The following is a 25,682-nucleotide window of genomic DNA, read 5'->3' as shown; positions in this document are numbered from 1 at the left end:
AAAAGGGTTGGGGATGGGGCTCAGTGGTCCATGCCCCTGGGTTTGGTCCCCGGTACCAAAAAACAAAAAAACAAAAAACAAAAACAAAAAAGAAAGAAACAGTTTCCTGTCTATATCTCGTGCCCTTTCTGCATCTCCGGGCCTTACTTCATTTGACCATTTCTACATGTGTGATGTGGTCGATTTCTACATCTGTAATGTGTATCTTTATCTTTCAGATTCATTTTCTGAATTTACTAATATCACCTTTTATTAACCCAAGAAATGCTGCCCTTTTTTTCTTTTTATTTTCTAAGTTAAGTCCTTTTTCTTTATTCTTTTCATTTATTCTACTTGCTGCTACTCTGGTATTTTATAATTTTAACTTGAGCAGTCGTCTACTCACCTGCCACTTTTAAAACAGCGTATTTCTTTAGAACAGTATGTAAGTAACCTGTCCCTTCTGTGCTTGGTTCATGTTTTTATTTCTGTATTTTCCTCTTGAGTTAAGCTCATGCAATAACTGCTTTCTTTCTTTGTCCTTCAGGTCCTACCTCGAGCACAAAACCTCCATGAACTACATGCTGGCAACACGCCTCTTCCAGGACAGGTGGGGATTTGCTAAACTCATAAATTTAGGACTAGGTCACAAGATTAGGACAAAGTGTATGTAAAAGAAAGAAAGAAGTTTTATCAAAATGTTTGTAAAATCTGTGATAGAAAGAACCTTGCAGAAAACGTACACACTTCATTTTTCAGAATCTATCAGTAACTCTCAGCACTTTGAAACATTCTCAGAAACCCAAATTAAACCATAAAGATCTTTGAGCAGTCTTAACAGATGCCGTTCCTACTCATTGCCTTTTGACCTTAGGCACAATTTTAATAGAACAGTTAGTTTTTCTAGACCAGAAGAGATTATAATTACCAGATCAGAAAAAGTATAGAGAAAGGAATTTACAAAATAAATTCACTGATACTTGTAGGAAATGACAGCTGATCATCTCGGCACAAGAGAAAATAGGGAAAGGATGGAGAACAGACACTGGAATTCAAGTAGCATGGTGACCAGGCGTCACTTAGTCCCACAGAGTTCAGTGGCCCCTGAGACACAACTGCATTGAACACTCTTCAGTAATTATCAAAACCTGGCACCTGAGTTATTCAGAGAAATCGTATTATTTTGAGAGTATCTATCTTTTTTTGAATGATTCTTAAAACAGAGACCCAGATTCCAGCCGTCATGGCTGTGTCCCCCTGACTTTTTCACATTCCATTGTGTCTTTTATCTTTTCACTCTTAGAGATTTCTTGAAACTTGTCTTCTAAAACTCTAAATTGATCCTCAAGGTTTTTGTCTTTTGGATTATTTTTGTTGTTATTGTTCTTTGCTTTTAGAATTCATTATCCTCATAGAAGAGAAGCTATTTAATTTACATTTTTATTTGGAGAATATGATTTTGATATCCAAGAACTATCTTCAATTAGTTTTCATATTTTATGGATATGAACTCTTTTCAAATCTCAGTCTTAGTTAAGTTCCTTTTAGCTTTTGCATTATATAATTTATCTGTATTGATTTTGTATTTTCACTTTGTTCTTTTTGGTTTTTATTGTCACATATCTGCAAATATCTGATGAGCTTTGCCCGTTTAGTCCTCTTGAGAAGGACTGGGCCCTTTGGTGGTTTGCCTGGTTTTCTTACAGGTCATCTAGAGAGATTCCTGACCTGACATGGACCCTGCCTGAGGCTGGATCTTCTAGTACTTGGGTTTCCTGAGGAAGAAGGGTGCAGCAGACAAACTGGGGACTACTATGTTTGCCAAAATTAGGAAGCATTCCCTTACAAGTAACATAACAATCAAAAAATTTAAGACTATAATAATAGATGTGCTTTGCTAACACAGGAAACAGCAAAACCTAACAGCAGGCCTGAAAATTACCAAAACTTCACAGAAAAAATATTGAAAGTATTTTGAGAACCTGTCACAATTCTAAGTAGTATGAGAAAAGATGTATTTCTTTTGATAATGAAGTGTTATACTAATTCACTACTATGGATTCCTACATTTATATGGAGGAACCTTTTCATTAGAGGAGATAATGTTTTTCTATCTTAAGTTGTTATATTCCCTGCATTCTTTCTTCAAGTCCCAGTTAACAACTCCTGCTTATAAAGCATTCTAGAAATTTGGATTAAGAAAACATAAATTTCCTTGTTCAGTAAAGAATGCCTTCATGATTACTCTTGCCTACCATTTTAGCCTAACCCATGGCCAATGAGGTCGTCTTTACTTGCCATTTTACAATTCCTTATCCTTACAAACTCTCTTTCCCTTGCAATGGACTTCGGTTGTTAACTAAATTCCTATGTTCTTCTTCCCTTCAGCCTGGACTAGGAGGCAGTATTCTCATCCCTTCTTTTACTCTTCAGTCTGGTTTAATTTTCCAGATTGTAGTGTAATTTCCTTTTTGCTAACTTGTGTTTTACAAGTTGGCCCTTTAGAGTGGGTAGTTTGTTATATTTGTTTATGTCAAGAACCTATCTACCACATCGTAGGCAGACACACAAAACCAGGCATTGAAAAAATGAAATTGCATTTGTTCCAGATTCTGATATATTCTAGTAAATCTCTTCAGTCTGAATTGATGTATTTCCTCTTGCAAATCCAATTGTGTTGTTAGAAGCACTTTCAAACTCAGTCTCCTTGTTTCTTATAAGTTCATTTTGTTCACCTGCCTTCTCTACCGACTCCTCTGCCTGTCTCCCTGGCACATAATATGTTACATAAGTGTCTTATTCAGTGGCCCTAGTTGTAAGCCTGGCTACATATTTGTAACTCCTGGGAATCTTGTAAATCACCTTTGTGCCCTGGCCCACCCCTAGAAGGAAGTCCTTACTAAGAGCTGCCCCACTGATTATAATGTGAAGCCATGATTACAGATTACTGGAGAAAGCTTTCATGTAGCAAAGGAGTTAAAGTTGCCTTGAGACTTTTTGATGATATTGTGACAATATCAGGGATATAAGATGTGGTAAAGACAAAAATCTTGGTAAAGACAACTTTTCACTTTACTTTTTAAAATAAATATAATCTGCATTGCATTTGTCTCTTAAAAAAAAGCCCATAAGTTACGTGCTGAGTGATTCTATTTATATGACATTTCTGAGATGACAAGTTTTAGAATGAGCAGTTAATGGGAGAGATCAAGTAGGAGGAAGGTATGTATAGTTATGAAAGAGCAGCACAAGGGATGCTTATGGTGGCTGAGGTCATAGTTCAGCAGCTCATTTGTGATGGTGGACACGTGAATTTTCAAGGGTGGTAAAATTGTGCTAAACTAAATATACACATTCACAAATAAAATGTATGAAGTGAAAGGAAACAATGAGAGAACGTTTTGAAAGCCTATTTAAACTTTAAAATGGTACTCGGTTCCTGTGGTTAGAGCCCAACCCTAGTTTAGAGACAGTGGATGGTGTCTGTCTCTCTCTCTTTTATACATACATACACATATATATGTATGTATATATAATTTTTTTTAATTGTGGAAAGTTTATGATGAACATCTTTTTGGAACCCCATAAGAATTGAACTTGGTTTCCTTTCCTGAAATAGTTCAGTGAAGGTAGAATGAGCTGAGTTTGAGACTAACCAAGTCCTGGGTTGAGATGTAAAATCTTGAAGCTCTGACGGTGGGCAGGTTCCAGAATCACTTATATAAACAGAGCTAAGAACACCCTTCTTCACAGGATTGTGAAGAGGAATAAATGTGATTTGCTTTGTAAGTAAATGTAAGTCATTGTCATTTTTCTCCAGAATCTCTTTGTTTTTTTCCTTCTGTTTTTTATTGAGCTTCCCTCCAGTTCACAATATTCTGCTCTTCTCTGAGAGTGTTCTCAGCTGATCTGTAGGCTTCTGTCCTCCCAAGGTGCACTTTCTGTTATGATTTCCTATTGAATGTCTATAATAAAAGAGTTCAGGAGGCATGTTTGTGTGTGAACTCCAGAGTGAATATCTGAATAGCATTCTCTAATCCAGTTGTCCTTTCTACTTCTGTAGGGGAAACCCAAGAAGAAGCTTATTGACAGGAAGAACACGGTAATTGATTTTTAAAAGTTGAGAATTCTTTCCATGTGCATAATAGTATGACCATGCACAGACTAAGCATAACACTTTATATGACCATTTTTAATTTGGCTCAATATGAATAGTAACATAAAAATGTTTTCTATTGAAAAAATATTTTGTGGCCACTTTTTATAAACTGAGATTTATTTTCTTATAATTACATGTATATCATTTGAACTAATAATAACCATATTCTTGTTTGGCTATGTGAGAGAGACCAGAGTATTAATGAGATTTCAAGACCATGTTAGATTCAAATAAGAGCTTATGCTTTGGTCCTGACATTCTGAGGCGTATGACCCTGTGCCTTTTGGGACTGAGCCGAACTCACTTTCCGTTTGCTGTGGAACTCGAAGGGTGCAAAATACCTGTAACTTTTCATTTGGGCAGAAAGTAGAAATGTGTCAGAGATGGCTTTGCCTCACTGAAGACTTCAGTGACCGCAAAAACTCTTAGCCTAAACATACATCTTCTGGTTATGGAGAGTGTGAGGCTTTACATATACCCTCTTTGTGCTGTACCTCTTTAAAAATAGCAATGTGATGACAATGAGGAAGAAACTTCCTTTACACAGCTTTTTGTTTTGCCTGTAAGAGTTAAAACAAAGAGGGAAACTTGGTTTCTCAGCTAGGGCCTTTGAAGCATCAATCTAATTTTTCTTTAAAGAAAGAAAGCATTAAGATTGCCTTTTAGTGAAGGGGAAACTGAAGTCAATCAAGTTTGTAGTTTGTTTCCAAATAAAGTCACACTTAGTTTCTAAGTTTTCTCTAGTTTTTAGCCCAGATTGCACTGGATCTTTAGATCCAGAGAATGCTGTCAGATTGGCGTTGGGAACAGAAAGAATGAATCTTACCCAGTAAGAATATTTGAGATCTGTGAGTTCTGTCCTTCCTTGTTCAGCACTCATTTGTGTCACCATCAGTAGGGGTTTGGTGGTGTAGAAATGTAAACAAATGGAAGCTGGCCTGTGGCACCTACGCCAGAGCATGGAACAGTGTTAATATATTGAAAAGGATTGAAATGATTCTGGGATATTCTTTGGCCACAATGGAATTAGATATCAGTAGCAATAGAAAAATCCCCAAATGTGGAAATGAAACAACATATTTCTAAATAATCTATGGATCAAGGAAGAAATCACAGGAATTTAGGAAATATTTTGAACTCAGTATAACAATATAGCATCAGAATGTATGGGCTGCAGGTAAAGTAATGCTTTGAAGGAAATGTAGAGCTTTAAAATGTTAGAAAACTGAGGACTAAAATCACCAATCTAATGTCCATGTTAAGAAACTAGAAAAAGCATAATAATCAAAAATAAGTTTAAAAGAGGGGAAATATTAAAGAGCACAGATAACTGGAAAAAAAAGAGAAACAATAAAGAAAGTTAACAAAATCCAAAGTTTATTCATTGGTAAGCTACTAAAATTGATAAACCCTTAGATAAACTGATCTAGAAGAACAGAAAGAGAACTCACAGTGCCACTATCAGAGAGAGAAAAGCAGAGTCCTGACAGATTGTATAGACATAAAAAGAGTTAAAGGACTATTATTAACTACCTTATTCTGTTACCCTCTGACATTTAGATAAAATGACTAAATTTCCTCAGTGAGGGGCACTTGCCCAAACTGACAAAAGCTGAAACAAATTTTGCAGAACACTGTATCCTTTCAGAGAATCGAATTTGTAATGAAGAACCTTTGTATAAAGAAAGCTCCACACTTACTGGTTTAACTGGTGAATTCTGTTAGTGACCTGAAAAAGGAACAACACCCATCTTACACAAACTCCTTCCCATTTCTATGATACCAACATGACCATGATGCCAAAACCTGATGTTAAAAAAGAAGAAGAAAATATCCTAATATCCTTCACAAGAAAAGTCACAAAGTTTCTTTGAAGAATAGTAATAAATATAGCTAGGCATGGTGGTACAGGTACACACCTATAATCCTAGTGACTTGGAAGGCTGAGGCAGGAGGATGACTTGAGCTAGTAGTTTGAGGCCAGCCTGGGTCTTATCCAAGGGGGAGAGAGAAAGAGAGAGGAAAAAATCAGTCTAATCCACCAGTATAGGAAAAGGATATGAGTAAGTGAAATTTACATATGAGTAAGTGAAATTTTCTCCAATAATTCAAGGTTGATTTAACTTTTTTGATTTTTGGTAGTGCTGGGGGCTGATTCCAGGGTCCTGGGCAAGCTAAGCAAGTGCTCTGCTACTGAGCTGCATCCCTGGCCCAGATTTAATATTGGAAAAATGGCAATATAATTCACCACAGAGGAGAAAAACTAAATGATTATTTTATTAGATAACCCCACAGGGGGGGAAAAACCCACAGCTGATGAAATACAAAACATATTTTATGAGAAAAACTCAGCAAATCAGGAACAGAAAGGAGCTTCTTCAATCTGATAAAGGCCATATGTGAAAACTATGGCTAACGTCATGCCTGGTAAAAAATTGAAGTCCTCCCCTGCTGATCAGTAAGGAGGTAGGTTGTCCACTCACCACTTTTATTCACATTATACTAGAGGCCCTAGGCAATACTATAAAACAAGGAAGAAAAAAACAAAAAGCATACATATGGGAATGGAAGAAGTAAAATAAAATGTCTTTATTCTTTGATGACATAATCAAGTTAGTGTAAAATCCTGAGGCATCCACAAAAGAATTACAAGAACATATAGGTGCATGTAGTGTAGTGTGAGGTCTTAGGACACATGGTCAATATACTAAAATCTGTAGCATTTTAATATACTGACTAATAGTAATTAGAAAGCAAAACAAAATTCTATTTATACTAACATTTAAAAACACAAAATGCTTAGGAATAAATATAATGAGATATGTTTAATACTTAAATAGACCAAAAGCTACAAACTAAAAACTAGTACTAAAAGACATGAAGAGAGACCTAAATAAGTGGAGAGAGATGCCTTGCCCTAGGATCAGCAGACTCAGTATTGTTGAAGTACCCATTCTCTGGATCTAAAGATCCAGTGCAATCTCAATCATTATTCTAGTACCTTTTTTTTTTTTTTTGTAGAAATGGACGCACTTTTTATATGGAAATACAAAGAACCTAGAAAATCCAAAGTAATCTTGAGTAAGATTTAGAGTACCTGGCTTAAATATTTTAATGCTGTAGTAATCAAGATGGAGGCAAATTTATTATTGCAACAGAATAGCCCAGAAACAGGCCTGTAGTTATATGGTCATTGATTTGTAATAGAAAGCTCATGTTTTCTTTGATATAAGGAGGCTGATTCATAGTAGGATAGGGAGTGGGAGCATGGGAGGAATAGACAAACTCTGGATAGGGCAGAGGGGTTGGAGGGGAAAGGAGGGAGCATTAATGAGGGGTTAATTAATGATGGTGGAATGTGGATGATCATTATTATCCAAGTACAGGTATGAAGAAACGAATTGGTGTGAATATTCTATGTATACAACCAGAGATATGAAAAATGGTGCTCTATATGTATAATAAGAATTGTAATGCATTCCACTGTCATATATAAATAAAAAATAAATAAATAAATATTGAAAGCTGAGGTAATCCAATAGGAAAAGGAATGGAACCCAGGGAGGGGTGCTCTCCCACAGAGCTACATTCCCAGCCTTTTTTTATTGTTTATTTTGAGACCAAGTTTTGCTAAGTTGCCCAGACTGGCCTTCTGAGTAGCTGGGATTATAGGCATATACCACTGTGCCCAGCTACAGAACTCTTTTAACAAATGGGATTGGAACAACTAGTTATCATATTTTAAATGAACCTCAGCTCTTGTCTGTCTCAGAAATTAGAGGTGATTCATAGACATGTTATAAACATAAAAGCTATTCATATAAAATGGTGTTGAGGAAAATATAGAATACTTTTGTCTTTGCATTTAGTAAAGGTTTTTAGATATAACAGCAATAAACAAAAAATAATAATTTCCTCAAATTAAAACTTTATCATAAGGTACTATTAAAAATGATTAGATAAGCCATGGACTGGATGGAAATATTTATCAGATGTATCTGTTGAAGAATTAGAACCTAGAAAATCTACCAAATGCTACAACTCAATAATAAAAAGACATCTAGTTACAAATGGGTAAAATATTAGGACATATACTTCAAAAAGAAGATATGTGGATAGCCAGGATGCTCATGAAAATGTGCGTAGCAACACAGAGAATTGTGAAATAAAACCATGATATAGAAGGGCTATATTATTATAATTATTCTGAACAGAAGGGCTATATTATTATAATTATTCTGAACAGAAGGGCTATATTATTATAATTATTCTGATTGGGGGTAGAGCTAACAATTCTGATATCGTACCTTTAGTAGTTTTAACTAGTACAAGCACTTTAAACAAAGCATCTGTCTTGTTATAAAGCCTAGTAAATTCTACTCTGAGTCCTCCACCCAGATGAAATGAAAGACATAATCACAAAATGATTATACAGATAGGTTCATAATAGCTTTACTCATAATATTCCAAAACAAGAATTAACGTAGGTGTCCAACAGCAGGAGAGTAGATAAATTGGATTGTTCAGACAATGCCTGCCACTCTATAATAAAAGTTGATGCATTCTGATATACCTAACACGGATGAACTTCAGAAACATACTGAATACGAGAAGCTTTACACAAAAGAATTCAGACTGTATGGTTCCTTTTGTTTTGAGGTTTTGAAGCAGGTAAAATGATGAAAACATGATGAAAAACTCAGTCACCGATTGACTTTAAGGTGTTAGGGAGGAATTGGCTGGAAATAGGCACAAGAAATTTCTGAGTTTGATAGTAATGTTAGAGTTTGGGTTATGAAGTTTTAGGCATTTGTTAAAACTTTTTAAACGACATTTAATATTTGGATATTTCACTCTTTTAAGTTTTTTCTCCAAAAAAAATCTAGTAAAGCAAATATTGAATTCCAAATAGTAATGATTGTGGATTGAAATGTATAGGAGCAAAGTGCACTATTGGTCTGAAACTTGGGAATGCTTTGCAAATTAAATGGGTTGATGGATGGAGAGAGGAATACATGATTGCATATAGATACGATGGAACAAATGAGTGAAGGAGTCATTGTAGAGACTAGATGGTGGGTAGGTATACGATGTTCATTTTATAATTCTTTTAACTTCTGTTTAAATATTTTTATAATAAAACTTTGAAAAAATAAAATGAAATAGATATAACTAAAAGATATTATAACTTATTCATAGAGAATTGAATTACTGATTAGCCAGTGATCAACAAGATGGCTATTACCCAGAGTAGCTGTCAGATTCACACCTTTCCCCAGCATTCCATCTTCTCCAGCCCTTGTACTTTGGAATTTATCTGTTCATCCAGAACCTTTTAGTTCATACTTAAAAATGCCTGTAGAGAAGGAAATTCATACTTGCTTTTCTATATCTCTTGAGCTTTTAGGATTTGTGTTTTCAAAAGCTTTTTACTGATAATTACCCTAAAAGAAATCAATTTTTCCCAAAAGAATTGCATTCTACTGGGCATGGTGGTGTATACCTATAATCCCAGCAGCTCAGGAGGCTGAGGCAGGATGATCACAAGTTCAGTGCCAACCTCAGCAACTTAGTGAGGCCCTAAGGACTTAGTGAGACCCTGTCTCAAAAAAAAAAAAAAAAAAAAAAAAAAAAGTTTGAAAAAGGGCTGGAGATGTGGCTCAGTAGTTAAGTGCCCCTGGGTTCAATCCCTGGAACCAAAAAAGAAAGAAAGAAAGAAATGTGTTTTTGGCAGTTTAGGCAGAAACAATTTTATTTATTTAGTGGACTTTGGTTCATGAGCATAAACTTACTAGACTTTAAATCACGTTAACTTTTTAAAAAACTTGTCCTTGTGAGCACATAGGATAGGATAGAAATGTCATGTCTGCCTGTTTTAATGTTTGCCTATACAACTATCAGATTTGACCAGGTTGGCCAGATACTATTAAATAAATGGTTTTGGATGATTTTATTTATTTTATTGTTTTACTTCCTAAATATCTATTTTCATACCTCTGTGTTTGAGACTCATCTCAAAAAAAAAAAAAGAAAGTTCGTTAATTAGCTTCCCACTTCCCATACCTGTTCCCAGTGTCAGGACCTTGCTCTTGGCTCAAAATCCTGTTCTGAAGAGAACACTTTCAAAAGATTCAATGCCTTCTCCATCCTCCCAGAAAGTTCTAACTGGCCTAAAAGAAAATAGCCTCTCCATCACACTTAGAAACTGAAAACTCCCAGAGGAACTAGGATGATTCCTTGACCTGAAAGGGAATATATTTTGAGTTCTAGAGAGTTCAGAAATAACAGTTAGGTCCTGAGTTCTCAGCACTCAGAGTTAGCTGCATGTTTTCAGACACTGCCATGGATCCTTCTTTCCTGACTCAATTACCCAGCACCCCCTCTCTTTCTTGTGACCTGCTTATCTCTGTCTGCCCAGTACTTCATCCAGTTCTTGTCAGAATTCGACTTGAAATCAAACATTTCCCAATTTAAATTCGTCTTATTTAATGAGTGCTGTAGCTGCTAGCGGCCCCTTTTCTCCATCTCATTTCTCATTTATGACCTGAGTTTGACCTCGTCCTTCATCTATGCCTTCCCTTGTCTGTGCCTCTGACTGTAACTCTGACTTTCACTCTACACCTGGAGAGTTCTGCTACCTCTCCCACCTCCTCCTGGGGTTAAGCAAGACATAAAGGAGGGCAGTGCCCTCAGCAGGACCTCATGTTGGGACTCTTGAGACTTGGTGAGGTCCTCAGTCTTGTTAACTTTTCAGTGAGACACTTCCCCTGTGAGTCTTAAACATTATCTTTAGGTAGATTTTTGTTTAGAACCTTTTTAAAAATTCAGAGAGGCCATTAATGAGGTTTCAATAGAATCCCTATATTCCCCTTTATCTATCAAACCTTTTAGAATTCACTGTAGTTATCATTCCCAGTCACCTGGTCCTTACAGAATTCTCAGTTAACAGGGATGAAGGAGAGAACTTTCCAAAGGCTGTAGCTATCCTGTTGTTCTCCCCTAGGATGGCTATGGATGGAGCACCAGAACTGAAGGTAGAAAGTGTGAACTCAAAGGCCAAGCTTCATGCTGCTCTTTACGAGAGAAAGCTCCTGTCTCTGGAGGTGCGAAAACGTAGAAGACGGAGTGGCAGATTGAGGGCAGTGAGGCCAAAATACCCAGGTACCTGCCTGTGAGCTTTCACCAAGCTATGTAGTCTGGGTCGGCACTTAATGAGTCAGAATGTTCCTCTTCACATGCACTCATTTCTGTTGTATAGTACTTTTCTCTGAAACTTAATTTCAAAATGATTTTTAGACCCTTCCATTCAAAATATTTTTTTGAATGGAAACAAATATTTCCATTCAAAGCATATAGCATTTGGCTCTTGCCCTTATTTTGCTATCATGCAAATACCTAATACTTTAGAAATGATGTTACCCTGAGTTTAATGGAATTCTGATCAGTGCTCTTGGGTTTTTGCTGATTAGGTAAGTCCAGTTCATCCTTTGAAATTGCAAAATGATATAGACAAAGGAGAATTTCCTTCTCTCTCAGATTCTCCCATGTTGTAGGGTCTATTTTTAATTCACTAATAGACGGATGTCCTCTTGCCCTTGCTGCTGCCCTCCTTATAGAGCCCCTGTATCAGGCAGCATATTAGTCACTGAGCTTTCGTTGGGAAATAAAAAAGATAATGGTTCTTCCAGAGCTTACCAGGCAGTGGAGGAAAGGGCGATGAGTAAACACATAGGAAGCCATATTCCTTATGCCTCTGTGACAGGTGCTTTTCTAAAAACCCTAGCACGCTACAGAGATCACTCAATTGGGTGGTTTTTGTTTTTGTGGGGAGGAGAGGGTTTCATTTATTGTTTAAACTGTTGATATGATGAGAAATATCAACTTGAATGAAGATAATCTCTTTTTACAATATATGCAATTAGAGAGTGACATGTGGTTGCTGCTAATTTTGTACCTTGTTTGTGGTTTTATTTAGAACTGGGTTTTTACTACAAAGATAAAAGGAAGGTATTGGGAGAGAGGAAAATTTAATCCTTTTTTCAGCAACATTAGTGATTCTTCGCATTTAGTGATTACCCAACCAGCTGAAATGAATGTTAAAACTGAGACAGAGAGTGAAGAGGAGGAAGAAGTGGCATTAGACAATGAAGATGAAGAGCAGGAAGCTTCCCAGGAGGAGTCTGCAGGGTCTCTTGGAGAAAATCAAGCCAAATATTCACCCTCATTGACTGTTATGGTAGAAAATTCATCCAAAGAAAATTCCATGAAGGTTCCCGAATGGAGTAATAAAGGTGAACAGGGCTGCAAAATTGACACTCAGGAGCCAGAGCCGAAGTTCAACCTGATGCAGATTCTGCAAGATAATGGAAACCTAAGGCAAGTGATTTTTTGTAATTATAATAGTGAAACTGATTGTGGCTCATTTGTGGTGTGTACCTGGTACTTTTTTTTTTTAATGGTCTGACAGTCATTTTTTATTCAATATTCACAAGAATCCTATGAACTAATGACTATGATTGGACATTGCTATTGTGAAGGCATCCGGGCCTTAGGTTAAACACCTTGTCCACAGTAGAGCTGTGACACAAACTCAGGTCTTATTGGGCCAACAAATATTTGGTGGGCATTAGTCTCAGTTGCTAAGAGCACAAGGTTCCAGACAAGTTGCTCAAGTAGTTCAGGCTTGAGTTTGGGAGACCCTTAAGGACCTGGGACTCTGTACCCTGGTAAGAACAAAGTGTTCTTAGGTCACAGAAAAAGGAATAATGGTGAGTCTTTGAAGAGCTAGAAAGGCGCATGGAGGAGGCAGACTACACCAGGCCCTGGCTGATGAATATAGGGCTTCAGGAAGCTTGGGCAGTACCAACTCCATATTGGAGCTCTAGGTATAAGCACTAGTTATAAAAATAGAATTGTATAGGCATTCATTTGGTTCCTTAACAAATATTTCCTGAGCACCTGCCCTGTGCCAAGAGTTTTGCTAGGCATTACGATGGGGACCAAGACAGACTTGTGGAGCTTGTGGTCTGGTCTGGTGGGGAATACTGGCAGTAAACAGGGACACAAGGCAGCTCCAAGTGATGAGAAATACTCTGAAGATAGTATCTGGTGTCATGTTCAAGTGATTGGGTAGAGGCTGACTTAGATTGTGGTGGTTAGGCATGGAGAGGCAACCTTTTAGGTGAGTTTTGAATAACGAGGAGTCAGTCATGAGAATGTCAAGTGGCAGAATACTTGAGGCAGAACAGGAAATACAAGGTCCTGAAATTGGGATGAGCATGATGTGTCTATGAGACACATACTAGAGTAACAGAGAATTGTGTGGACAGAAGAACGTGGAGAGAAATGACACTAACGAGTGGATGATGGTAAATTCCAAAATTAAGAGGATCCAGGGCTTTATTTTCTGGATATTTTTTAGACAGATGCATGATTGTCCAGTCTAATTTTAAAAAAAATTGCAGTTGCATTTTGGGTCAATCAAAGGTCAGAGAGGTGAGTTTGGGACAGTTGGGATGTTCAGGACCAGGAAGATGAAGGCATTGACCAGAGCAGTGGCTATAAGAATGGAGAGAATGGGATGGGCTTAGTGGGATTTCATGGTACAAGTGACAATCTCTAATAAGTGTTCACATTTGTCAACCTGTTGATGCCATTGGTCATCATAAGGGATGTAGGAGTTATTTCATAAAGAAATAATGGGTTTTATTTAAGACAGAGTGAAGACAGTGAAAGTACAGCTTTGTAGGTCAAGGCCTTCCAAGCGGGTGGAATTGGCAGTTCTGTAATTCAGCAAGGAGAAAAGCAAGAGCATGGGGCCCTGGGGAACACCACTGTTTAATGAGGAAGTCAGTAAAAAGACCTAGAATTAGAGAGGCATACATGTGGGAGGGAGTAGTACATAGAAAAGCTCTAAGAGGAGATTTGGGGCCTTTACAATGCCTTTAACCACTCAAGTAGTGATAAAGAGTGAAAACAGACTCCTAGATTTGTGAGCTGAAGAACCAAGAAAATAGTGTAAAGGAACTTTTTCAAAGGGCTTGGCAATGAGAGGGAGGTAAGACCGCATCAGGGAGGAACCAGCTAAGAGAAAGCGATATTCTTTGTGAAAGAGGGATTCTGAAGCTTATTAGTAGATTAAGGGGAGGGGTTTGATGGACAGGATTAGAGATGTGGAAATGGATGTATTGGCCGAGAAGGATCCTAAAGCAATGTAGAAAGAGGCTGGGAAGGGGTATCTCTTTCTAAAAGTCGGAAGAAGAGGACTGTGGGAAGAGGATAATAGGTAGACACTAAAGAGCAGCGAGGTGTTGGTGTTTTTGCATGATGACCTTTATTTTCTAGTTAGAGGCCAGCGCTCATACTGAGAGGCGGGAGGGTGACATTGGCATGCAAAGGCATAGATTTCAGATTTGTACCAGAGTCATGGAGAGTGAGAATAGGTCATTCGTGAGCTCAGGTCTTATGAACTCAATCAGTATACCCAGACACTGGCTTTTAGTGCTGCCAACTGATTATGTGATCATAGGCAAGTCAAAGAGCTTCTGTAGGCCTCAGTTTCCTTTCCTGTCAAGCCAAGGTGTGGGGTTAGACAACGGTTTTTCCAACTGCTTTCTGGAGGGAAAAAAAAAAAAGATTCCAGTGAATTGAAAATAGAACATCTGAAAACCACTGGACTGTATCCTGAGCTCCCTTCCAGCAATAACATTTTCCTTAGCTGTTATAGAAATAAATTACTTCTTCATAAATCTTAGGGTTCTCATTTTCAACAAGTAAACTGTTAAAATTGCAGGGTGCATTTGTGTAGATGAGCAGATTTTAGACTGTGTTCCCCAAAGCTGCTTGTTGTCCTGTGGGGCATCTCAGTAGCTGGTGAGAAGTCTGGGGAGGGGCAAAGTCAAGGGCTTGAGACTGCAGGCACAGCCTCCTTGTTGTGTGTTTTATATGCTGAGCATCTATACAACCTGTTGGGTTTTAAAAGTAAGTTCCTTTTGCTTTAAATCCTTCTGGTTTTCATTCTTTCTTTTTTGCTGGAGTGGGGTGTATGCTGCAAGTGACTAGCTGATCAACAACTTTGAGACAATCTTAGAATTAACATTCCAGGCATCTCTTCAGTAAGGTTTATAGAAATGAAAATCTCAGTACTTTTCCATTTGACTTGCAACAAAACAATGATCGAAATACCAACTTATGAGCAATAATTCCCTCTCCAAAAGACCTTCATGCTTTAATATAAAGGGATCAATCGATGCAGTTGAGTATTCTGCTACATTTGGAGATGTCTAAAACACTTTTTTGCTGATTATGTTACATGTGAATTTGTTTCCCAAAGCGAACAATCTTTTTAATGTATTTTGACTTGAAAGTCATTTGTTATGGAGGTAAAGCTTATGGAGATGGCTGAGGGGGAAATAGTAGATATACTTTCTAGGTGAACAAGAATATAATTGTTGAAAACATTTGGAAATACAAATTTATTGTTTCAGATTCATATTGTGCTCCCATAAATTATCCCTGGCAGTAACAGAGATTTGGCCTTATTTATATATATATAGTCCATGTTCTGAAGCTCTTATGTATGAAACTCTAAAGAGCAAATGGACACCCCGCCCAACTCCCTTGCCCTGGAATCCTGCAAAGACACACAGAACCTAGACCCGGGCCCTCTTGGGATTTCCAGTTTGCTCTGGACAAACCCTTCATCCTAATCTTGGGGGACAGTGAGTAGAAAGCATCCAGTGACTGCATGTGTGAGGATTGTAAACAGAGTTTGTGTTGGGCCCTAATCATCGCTGATGTAATTTTGGCTACAGTGCCAGAAGGCCGATCAGCTGAAGTAACCAAAATCTTGCCTGAAAGAAAGCAGATCTGCCACAGTTAGCAGCTGAAGTGAAAATCATCACTGTCTCCCCAGTACCTCTGTCTTTCCTGCTATAGCTTGATCACATTCCCTTGTCTAGGCAGAAGAAGGATGGATTCTTCAGCAAAGTTGCTGTGGTGCTTGTCACTATTGCTAAGGCTTTCTTTTCCCTCACTGAACATCTGGGCTTGTCCCAGCCCATTGGTTTATCTATGCCAAACTCTGTTGGACCTCATTCATTTGTTCTGGGCTCTAGCCACTCCTGTCTTGTACTTGAGAAAAGCATGACCTTAAAATATGGTCTGAAAAGTTCCTTTTGTAGGATTTATCAATTTCCTGTTTCAGAGGTTTAGCACATGAGAAATCTTAGTTGGCATAACAAAATCCATACTTTTGTACTCTCTGATAAATATGTCCTCAAGGGCCTCCAATGCAAAAAGAATCAGTAACAAACACACACACACACACATACACACCAAAAACAAAAAACAAAAAAACAAAAAACAAACAAACAAAAACACAAAACCGTATTACAGTGTTTCTTGTGAGGATTCAGTACTTTTGTCCAGTCTCCCAAGAAAGGTGTTAAAAAGTTCAAATAGCCGGCTGCAGAGGCTTATACCTGTAATCCCAGCAGTCGGGAGGCTGAAAGAATGGCTAGTTCAAAGCCAGCCTCAGCAACAGCAAGTAAGACCCTATCTCTAAATAAAATACAAAATAGGGCTAAGGATGTGGCCAAGTGCCCCTGAGTTCAATTCCCAGTACCCCCCCACCCTGAAAAAAGAAAAGTTCAAATAGACAACACGATGAGTAGGAAATCTGTTTTTTTCTGTTCTTGTTGCCCCCCACCCCATACCAGTAGTGAGAGTATAAATAGGATTCTCTATCTCTGATCCTTTTAATAAGAAAAAAAATTAAACCTCATGTATTGCTTAGAACTGGGGCTCTTTATTTAATATATGATGGCTTTATATTTCTTAGCCATCCTAGTAGAAGGATCATCAAAGGCCACTTTGAGAGAGGCAGGTACACATTTGGTAGAATTACCATTCTGTCTCATAACCGTGTATTGTTTTGGATTTCTGTAGCAAAGTGCAGGCCCGAATAGCATTCTCTGCCTATCTCCAGCATGTTCAAGTTCGCCTGACGAAGGACAGTGGAGGTCAGACCCTCAGTGCCAGTTGGGCTGCCAAAGAGGATGAACAGATGGTGAGGCTCTTCCCCTTGGAAACTTCAACTCTCCCTTTCTCTTTTGTTTTTATTTTCCCTTCTCCTCCTTTCCTTTTTTCCTCCTCTCTTCCCCCCTTTTCTCTTCTGCATATTCTTCTGGTGGAAGAATTATTGCACAGTAAAGTTTCTAGATTACTCTTACTTTAATGTGATGTGACACAAATCTTTGACCTGGATCCAGGTTCATTATGCTAGTTAGGGAGCGCATTGATTTATTTCATTTTTAAATGGAAATTGATTGATCCTTTGATGTTAAGGCCTGTGTAAAACCCTCAAAGAGAATAACAATTTACTGTCTTATCTCAAACATCCTCATGTTTTATTGACTCTGAGATGGGCATGGTCATGCCCATTTTATAGGTGAGGAAACAGAGACTTACAGAGAAGCAAGGTCTGTGGTTCCCCAGCTTCTGTTTGGTGGACTGGAACAACTTGAGCCCAGGTGTTACACCTGCACATGCCTTGATCTTGCACTTTTTCCAGGTGTCATAGACTATTTGTTTTTTTGTCCTAAAGAGTCACCTGAGCTCTTTGAAAGTCACCACCTTGTCATAGTCCCTCAGAACACACTGTCCTCTAACTTAACGTTTTTTTCTTTACTAGTTGTACCTTTATAAAATTCTTGGTTTTCTGAAATCAACCTTGTGTGGTAATTTTGACTGTATACCAATCACTTGAACATGTTAGGGTTTAACATTCTAGGAAGGCTTTGTTGTTGTTGTTGCTGTTGTTGTTGTTGTTGGATCACAGTGATAGGGAACTTAAAACTCTTTGGTAAGGCCAGAACTTACAAAAGAAGCCACAATCCTTACATAGCGTTTTTTACAACAGGGATCTGTCACAAAAAAAGAGAGGGGCCTTTAAGTCTGAGAAAGTTGCATCCTTTATCCCACTCAGTGGTGACCCTACTCTAATTTTGAGTCTTTCACATACAAAAGGCAAGTCTTTATGTGAGGCTTGTTATAAAAACATGTTGGTTATTCCAGAAAACAACTTGTTAATTTCAAGTAGCCAGTACAACCCAGAGATAAAAACTTGTGTGTTGTGAATAATCCTTCAACCATCAGTGGAAAATGTTAGCTCTGCTCTTTCCAAGTGGAAAATTGAGACTGCCTTTTTGAGAGTCAGTTTGTCTGCTCCACTGTGAAAAAATAATGTTTTAATATAGCAACTTAAACCACCCTATAGTAAAGACAGCAGAGTGGAACTGTGAAATCCAACCCTCTGGTTATGAGACTGTTCACTTAGTGCTGGAGTCAATTGGCACGGAAGGACAATGAACCAAAATCAAATTCAAGAAGAAAAGAACATAGCTTAGAAGAAAGTAACTGCTGAAATGCTGGCTTAGAGTCACTCAGGATTTCTATGAGGCTTTCTATATGAATATGTAAATTCACCACTACAAATTTAACACCAGCTCTGTGATGTCTTTCTTGAAAATATATCCAGAGAGCAAACCCAGACTTATTGTGACCATTGTGACCGTGGTTTTGGTTATGAGGAAGGTAGTTGTAGAGCTGCCCTCTCTGGTCTGAGTTAGGTTTGAGATTCTTTATCTCATGACTCACAGAAGGCCCATCATTTGAAAGCCATTTTATTGTGTTAATGGGGCGACATCCTCTTTCAGGCTCTTGCTCCTGTAAAGTCTCTGAAGCATTTGCAATGTTCTGAGTTATCTGATTAGTATCTGTTCAGGTTTCAATCCTTTGCCTGCATCTTAAGTGTGATGTATTCTTTCTTTCCCTTCAGGACTTTCTACTGTACCCCCCTTGGCAATCTCCAATTCTGGAAGCTCCCTTATATTTGGGGAGGGAAAAAAAGGTCATTACCTTCAAACTACTATATCTTTATCACCAAACTTTTTAAATCAGTAGCGTCTGTTGTGTACCCCTTTCCTTCATTATTGGTGCACATCAGCGTGTCTTCCTTCCCTCTTTACTGGAAGATGTCCTCTCAAAGCTACCCGGCAGTGGCCAGATCAGGGGTTTGTCTTGGTCATGGTCCTTTCCAGTTCCAGACTTCAGGAAGTCCTGACAGGGACCCCTTTCTCCCTTGGCCCTCATGGCATTTTCTCCTGTGTTTCTTTCTGTTCTAACATTTCTACCCTGTGTTTTCCACCTCCATTCTTTCTCCTCTTTTTCTGTCTCTAAGTGTGACTATTTCTATTCTTTTTTTTATTTTTTGTAGTTGTAGATGTACAGAATGCCTTTATTTTATTTGTTTATTTTTATGTGGTGCCGAGGATTGAACCCAGTGCCTCATGCATGCCAGGCAAGCACTCTGCCACTAAGCCACACCCCCAGCCCTCTATGTTCTTTTTCTGCTTTCTCATCTTTGATGATTTCGTCTGCTCCTAGACTGACTTTGAATGTTGCCTTCCCTCAATAGCTCCATTTGGGCTGGGGATGTGGCTCTAGCGGTAGCGCGCTCGCCTGGCATGCATGCGGCCCGGGTTCGATCCTTAGCACCACATACAAACAAAGATGTTTTGTCCGCCAACAACTAAAAAATAAATATTAAAAAAATTCTCTCTCTCTCTCTCTCTCTCTCTCTCTCTCTCTCTCTCTCTTTAAAAAAAAAAAAAAAAAAAAAGCTCCATTTGATCACCTTAATAGAAGTGAGATCTTCCCTTTGGGTTTATCATAGGACCATTTATAAATGTAATTTAACAACTACTACCTTTTTGCACATTTGATTTTCTGATTGTTAACTTATTGAGTGAAGAAAATAAGAGTCTTTTGTTTTGCCTTCTGTATCCTTCTTAAACCTAACATGTTTGCTCTGGATCTTGTTCGTCAGGATGTATAACAGACCTCTTCTGACATCTCTATTGTCTAATCCCATCATAGCATGTCTTCTGTTGATTAACACAAGCCCTACTTTTTTCCTTCCCCATTTTTTACTTTATAGGAGTTGGTTGTTCGTTTCCTTAAACGAGCATCAAGTAACCTGCAGCATTCACTGAGGATGGTATTACCTAGTCGACGATTGGCACTTCTAGAGCGCAGAAGAATCCTCGCCCACCAACTAGGTGACTTTATCATTGTGTACAACAAGGTAAGTTATTAGTCTGGGGGTCTTCTGCATTGAGTTGTAACACATCATCAGTCACACGCTGTACACCTCTGTCCAGCTTCTGTTCTGTGGCCCCATCAACCCTGTTGCCTTGCTGTGAGGGGGAGAGGAATCCCACACTTTAACCTGGTTGGGTTGAAAAGCTACTTATTATTTCTGAAAACCCAGTGGCCATAGTTAACACTTATCAGAAGTTCCATTCCTTTTGAGCTCTGTCATACCTGAGATGAATTCTGACATATGTGCATCTGTATTATTGCTATTGGCCTGTAGACAATGGTAAGTTGACTCTAGAGAGAGAATTGGAACTGTGAATTTAATATGATGACATATTTTTTTCAGAGAGTTAGCTTTTCTTCTCCAAAACATTTTACAACCAAGCCCAAGAAATGCACTATTTAATTGTGATTTTTGCAAAGTGTCTTATATCCAACAGCCTCAGAATATATTAAAAATATTACTTGGGAGTGAAAAAGGTATAGGTTATATAGTTCAGGTTACAGAAGGAAGAACTGAGGCCTAAAAAAATGTAACTGAGTTTTCTAAAGTTATATGTAATTGTAGAAGACTGTCGACCCTCCATACCCATATACCCAATTTACTCCAGCTCTACTGAAAATTCTGTTGTATCTTGCATGAATAAAGAATTTATTCAAGTTGAGCTGTGCATGGTGGCATATGCCTATAATCCCAGTTGCCTCAATATTTGAAGCATGAGGATCGCAAGTTTGAGGCCAGCCTTAGCAGTTTAGCAAGGCTCCTATGCCCCTTAGTGAGACCTTTTTTCAAAATAGAAAGGGCTGGGGTTTTAACTTACTGGTAGAGCACTTTTCTGGAATGCACAAGGCCCTGAGTTTGATGCCTAGCACCAGTTGGGGTCAGGGAGGGAGAATTCATTATTTTGGAAGTTGGTGTAAGAGAATCTTCCAAGACATCTTTCCTGTCCAAATTGCAACAAAATACTATGTCTCTGCAATGCCACAATATTGTTAAAGCCACGTGTCTGATCACAGATGTTACTAAGTTCCTATCAAAAGCTCTTTTCATAACAGGCCATACAAATAGAAAGTACAACCATGGTAAAAATTTACATTTATTCAGCAACTCTTACTTGGGAATTTCAAAACATTTCATGAAATAATGACCAAGAGTAATATATCAAGTTTATAGGTGGCAAAAGTACATGGAAGAATAAAAAGTGTTTACTATAAGGAACAATTAACCCAAGGGCAATGAAACCACATGACGAAGTGTGCATTTATCAGGAGTCAGTTTTATCTTGTTGTTTTTTCTGTGGGGTTGGGCTTGGATAGGAAACAGAACAAATGGCTGAAAAGAAATCAAAGAAGAAACTTGAAGAAGAGGAGGAAGATGGGGTGAATACAGAAAACTTTCAGGATTTCATCAGACGAGCAAGGTAGAAGACACTTTTGATTAATAAAAGCCAACCTTATTCTTTCTTCCATACTGTTCATTGAATACCCCAAATTCCCTTGTTTCTGACACACAGATATGAATGAAATCACTCTCAGAAGGAGCAGAAATTTCATAGGCTTAGCCTTTCCCTATCTCAGCCAATTACATTGCTGTTGTCCTGGTTTCAGTTATCAAAACACTGCTCTGGGTGTCTGGGCTGTAGATCTAGACAGTTTTTAAAGTACATACCACTAAAAGTACTGAGAGAAGCTTTTGGAAATTTGAAGTTAGAGCCTTTTAGTGTTTTCTGGGTCTGACTTTGTCCCTGATGTACTGATACGTGGAGATGGCCAAATTTTGCCTATATTGAGTGGATTAAGAGTTTTTCACCTCTGTGATAGTTACACCTAAATTATATACAACAGAACAAGTTTTTCCTGCTTAAGATTAACCTTTAGGAATTGAAAGTCTCAGTATTCAAGTCTGTCTTGATACAAATCAGCCAGGCCATTTTGTCCTTTGACATTATTTCCAAAGGATGAGATAATAAAAGCACATAGTTTTAAATTTCGTAAAAGCTCATACTGGAGTACCTTTTCTAACTAGAAAGTTGTGCAGACTAAAAAAATGCAAGGTTAGAGCAACTGACTGCACACCCCATTAATTAGGCTCCAATTATCAAATCACAGTCTGGAGAAAAAAACAGTAGAAAATCAGCTCTGTCCGTGTCAGTCCCCAGCACAGAATGACTTTTGTGTAATGTCTTGTATAGGCCTCACTGTAGCCTCCATGCCATGCTCTTAAACATAGCAAACAAATAGGTCATTTTGTGGCCGTTCTATAATTAATATTTGCTACTTCTTTGCAGTTTTGGGGTTTTGGGTAAAACAGGTATAGAAATAAAGCAAAAAAAACAGTTTTTTTTACATCAACATTATAAAAATAGAGTGGGTCCAGAGAATAGCTCTATTTTTAAAGCTAAAAGATTCATTTCTGGATCCTCCTCAGGGTCTTCAAAAATCCCTAAAATATAAAAGAGAAGAAAATCCAAACTTTTAAAAAATGATGTGTATTTCCCTAGCAGAACTATTGGATATTAAAAATGAATCATATATACTTGTTAACTAATGTAGATTTGGAAAGGAAATAAATGAGATTATATTTACTATTGATTGTGGATTGAGCATTGATTACTGGAAAATATGTGGTAGTGTCAGTTCTTCTTTTATTGAGTTTTTGCAAGTATGCAGATACCTTTGTCAGGACTGATAATTTCAAATGCCAGGCAGCAGAGGATAAGACAGGAATGGTGCAGCTTGTTGTTTAACCAACTATATCCTTTGCCTATTTTGTGAAGGGCCAAATAAAATACACTGCCAGGCAAAGGCAGTGTATTTTACACTGTTTGCCGCCCATTTTAGCTCGTTGGTAGTCACTTGAAGTACTTACCTTGTGGGCACCAGGCTACTATGGAAACCTTGGGGTTTATGCTGAGATTCATAGAAATGTTTTCCTATGTATGTCCTTATTGGTGTATTGGAATGTAGGTCCTTTGTAATAACGCAAGCATGCTTTGCTGATTTGAGGACCAGCTATAGAACATAGTTTTCAGGAAAAAGAAACGAAAGAGGCCATCCAGAAGCTGCTACAGAAGTTACCAAATTCATGCATGTATATCTTGACTGGATAGGCCTCATGTTTCTTTATAATAATTTCCATTTTATGGATGTTCATATAATTTTAGCAATTCTAAGTGACCTTAGAGACCATGTATTTGAGTCTCCTGCATCATACAAATGGTTAGAGAGTCCTACTGTGGTCACACTGGTGGGTCCTCCTTAATTCTGACATAGGCAATTAAAATGATAAGTAAAGATGCATCAGTTATCTAGAAATTGGATAGGCAACCCAAAGGGCCAGATAATGAATGTTTCAGACTCCATAGCTATGAATAGTATTTTTCTCATATTCTTTTAAATACATATATACATATATATGTGTTTTATTTATATGTATAAATATATAAACTTATTCACTGGTGGCCCGTAGTCTAAAGTTTGGTGACTCCTGACCAAGAGCATGGTTGTCTAGTAAACCTTTCCATGGTGACTTCTGAGCACTTGAAGTGTGACTAGTGTAATTCAGAAAAAAAATCTTTATTTATCTAATTTTAATTAAATTTAAATGTCCCATATGACTAGTGGTTGCCATTGCAGATAGTACAGATCTAGAAAACTCCATGTGGGATGAATAAAACCTTACCACACTTTATATTTTTTAGATTGGCTTCATTTATACTTCTTTTTTAACCATCTATTAATGACATATTTTCAGCTTGTGCTTTTTGTTTTTCCTTCTCCAGTTTATTCTGTTTCCATAATAAAATCTACTGGAAAGATTTTTCAGAACAGCTTCCTGTGCTGACCAAACTTTTTCTCATTGCAGTGAGGCTGAATTGGAGGAGGTATTGACTTTTTATACCCAAAAAAACAAGTCTGCAAGTGTCTTCCTGGGGACCCACACTAAAACTTCTAAGAACAGCAGCAGTTATTCAGATAGTGGGGCAAAAGGTGGTAAGTGTGCTGGTTGTTGAATGAAAAATGAGAATAGGTGAAAAAGTGGAGGTGCAGGGGAGCGGAGAGAATGATGGGCTGGCTGAGCATCCCAGGGTGAAACTGCAGCACCGGGCTGGAGTGGGAGGTGGGCTGCAGCACTTCCTGTCCTCAGAGCAGAAGACGGGCATGGTCTGGGTTTTTTGTTTCTTTCATGATAATTAATAGCAGAGAGCTTTTCAGGAAATGCTAATAATAGCTAGCTAACATTTAGTGAATACTTATCTTACAATCTGTTGGACATGGTCTTATTTTTTACTTCCTAAAACCACATGGAGTTGGTCTTGTTTTTAAACTTCTTGATGCATAAGAAAATGAGCTAAAAGAACCAAGTAAAACTTCACCACAGAGACAGGACTTAGACCCCTGGTCTGCCTGACTCCAAGTTTGTGCCCTCAGTGTGCACTCTTTGCCTCTCCTAAGGCTTGTTTCTCATTCTTGTCAAGTGAGACCCCCTCAACACCACTGGCATTTGGGGTAGGAGAATTTTTTGTTGTATGGGGCTGTTCTGTACCTGGTGAGATGTCTGATGTCATTGGTCCCAACCCCAAATGCCATTGGCTTTCCTCAGGCATTCATAACTCAGAATTTTCTCACATGCTTCTAAAAGTTCTCCCTGCTGAGGTACTCTGTGATTGGGATTTTAAAATCAAATGTGGACCAGCTCTCTTACTCACATCATCATGATCAAAACATGCAGTTTCATTCTGTGATAAACAATGCTCTGTGCTTTAAAGGTAAGATTCTTTTAAACCTAGGTGGAAGTATAAGGCATATGAACAAACATACTAATTTTGATAGTGTTTTAAGTACCAGATGCAAATTGCACACTTCCTCCCTGCTCTTACAGCTATCATAATCTGGTGTGGAAGTAGCCAGGAAAGTTGGTCATTTTCTATGTAGAATGAAGCTGGGAATGGTAATACCAGCTACAAGTTCAAGGCCAGCATGGACAATTCAGCCCGTGTCTGTCTCAAAAAAATAAAAAGGACTGGGGATGTAGCTCAGTGGTAGAGCACCTATGAGTTCAACCATCATACCACCACCCCTCCCCAAAAAATTGTGAAATGAATTTTCCCAAAGAAACAATGTTAGTGGGTTTTTCCTTTTGATTGGTTGGTTGTTTATTCATGGTAGGCAAGCCCTTTACTACTGAATTACACCTTCAACCCTGTGTTTTAAAAGCTGATTGGTTCATAAACTAATCCAGAAAAGCCTCTTTAACTCACTGCATAATGGAATTATCGTATCACTAGCAGCCCTTCTGAGCACAGCCTCTTTGAGCTTTCCCAATTTCATATTCGTCTGTTGATTCATTCCTTGTGTACATTTTTACTGAGCAAGTGTCATG

At 38.0% G+C, this 25,682-nt stretch overlaps 1 protein-coding gene across 1 annotated transcript in view; it reads left to right on the top strand.

Annotated features, from left to right (window-relative positions):
• Ttll5 (tubulin tyrosine ligase like 5) overlaps nucleotides 1-25,682 on the top strand; it is a 260,147-nt gene that overhangs the window by 87,781 nt on the left and 146,684 nt on the right. The window contains exons 19-26 of the mRNA XM_026401550.2: nucleotides 527-589; nucleotides 4,043-4,081; nucleotides 11,142-11,299; nucleotides 12,208-12,514; nucleotides 17,087-17,207; nucleotides 20,139-20,285; nucleotides 21,617-21,720; nucleotides 24,165-24,292. Of these exons, the coding sequence (XP_026257335.1) occupies nucleotides 527-589; nucleotides 4,043-4,081; nucleotides 11,142-11,299; nucleotides 12,208-12,514; nucleotides 17,087-17,207; nucleotides 20,139-20,285; nucleotides 21,617-21,720; nucleotides 24,165-24,292 (1,067 nt within the window). The remainder of the gene's footprint in view (nucleotides 1-526; nucleotides 590-4,042; nucleotides 4,082-11,141; nucleotides 11,300-12,207; nucleotides 12,515-17,086; nucleotides 17,208-20,138; nucleotides 20,286-21,616; nucleotides 21,721-24,164; nucleotides 24,293-25,682) is intronic.

Source organism: Urocitellus parryii, chromosome 6 (assembly GCF_045843805.1).
Source record: "Urocitellus parryii isolate mUroPar1 chromosome 6, mUroPar1.hap1, whole genome shotgun sequence".
In the NCBI taxonomy this organism is placed as follows: domain Eukaryota; kingdom Metazoa; phylum Chordata; class Mammalia; order Rodentia; family Sciuridae; genus Urocitellus; species Urocitellus parryii.
The sequence above is the reverse complement of the archived record's forward strand: the minus strand, read 5'-3'. Positions and strand labels throughout refer to the sequence as shown.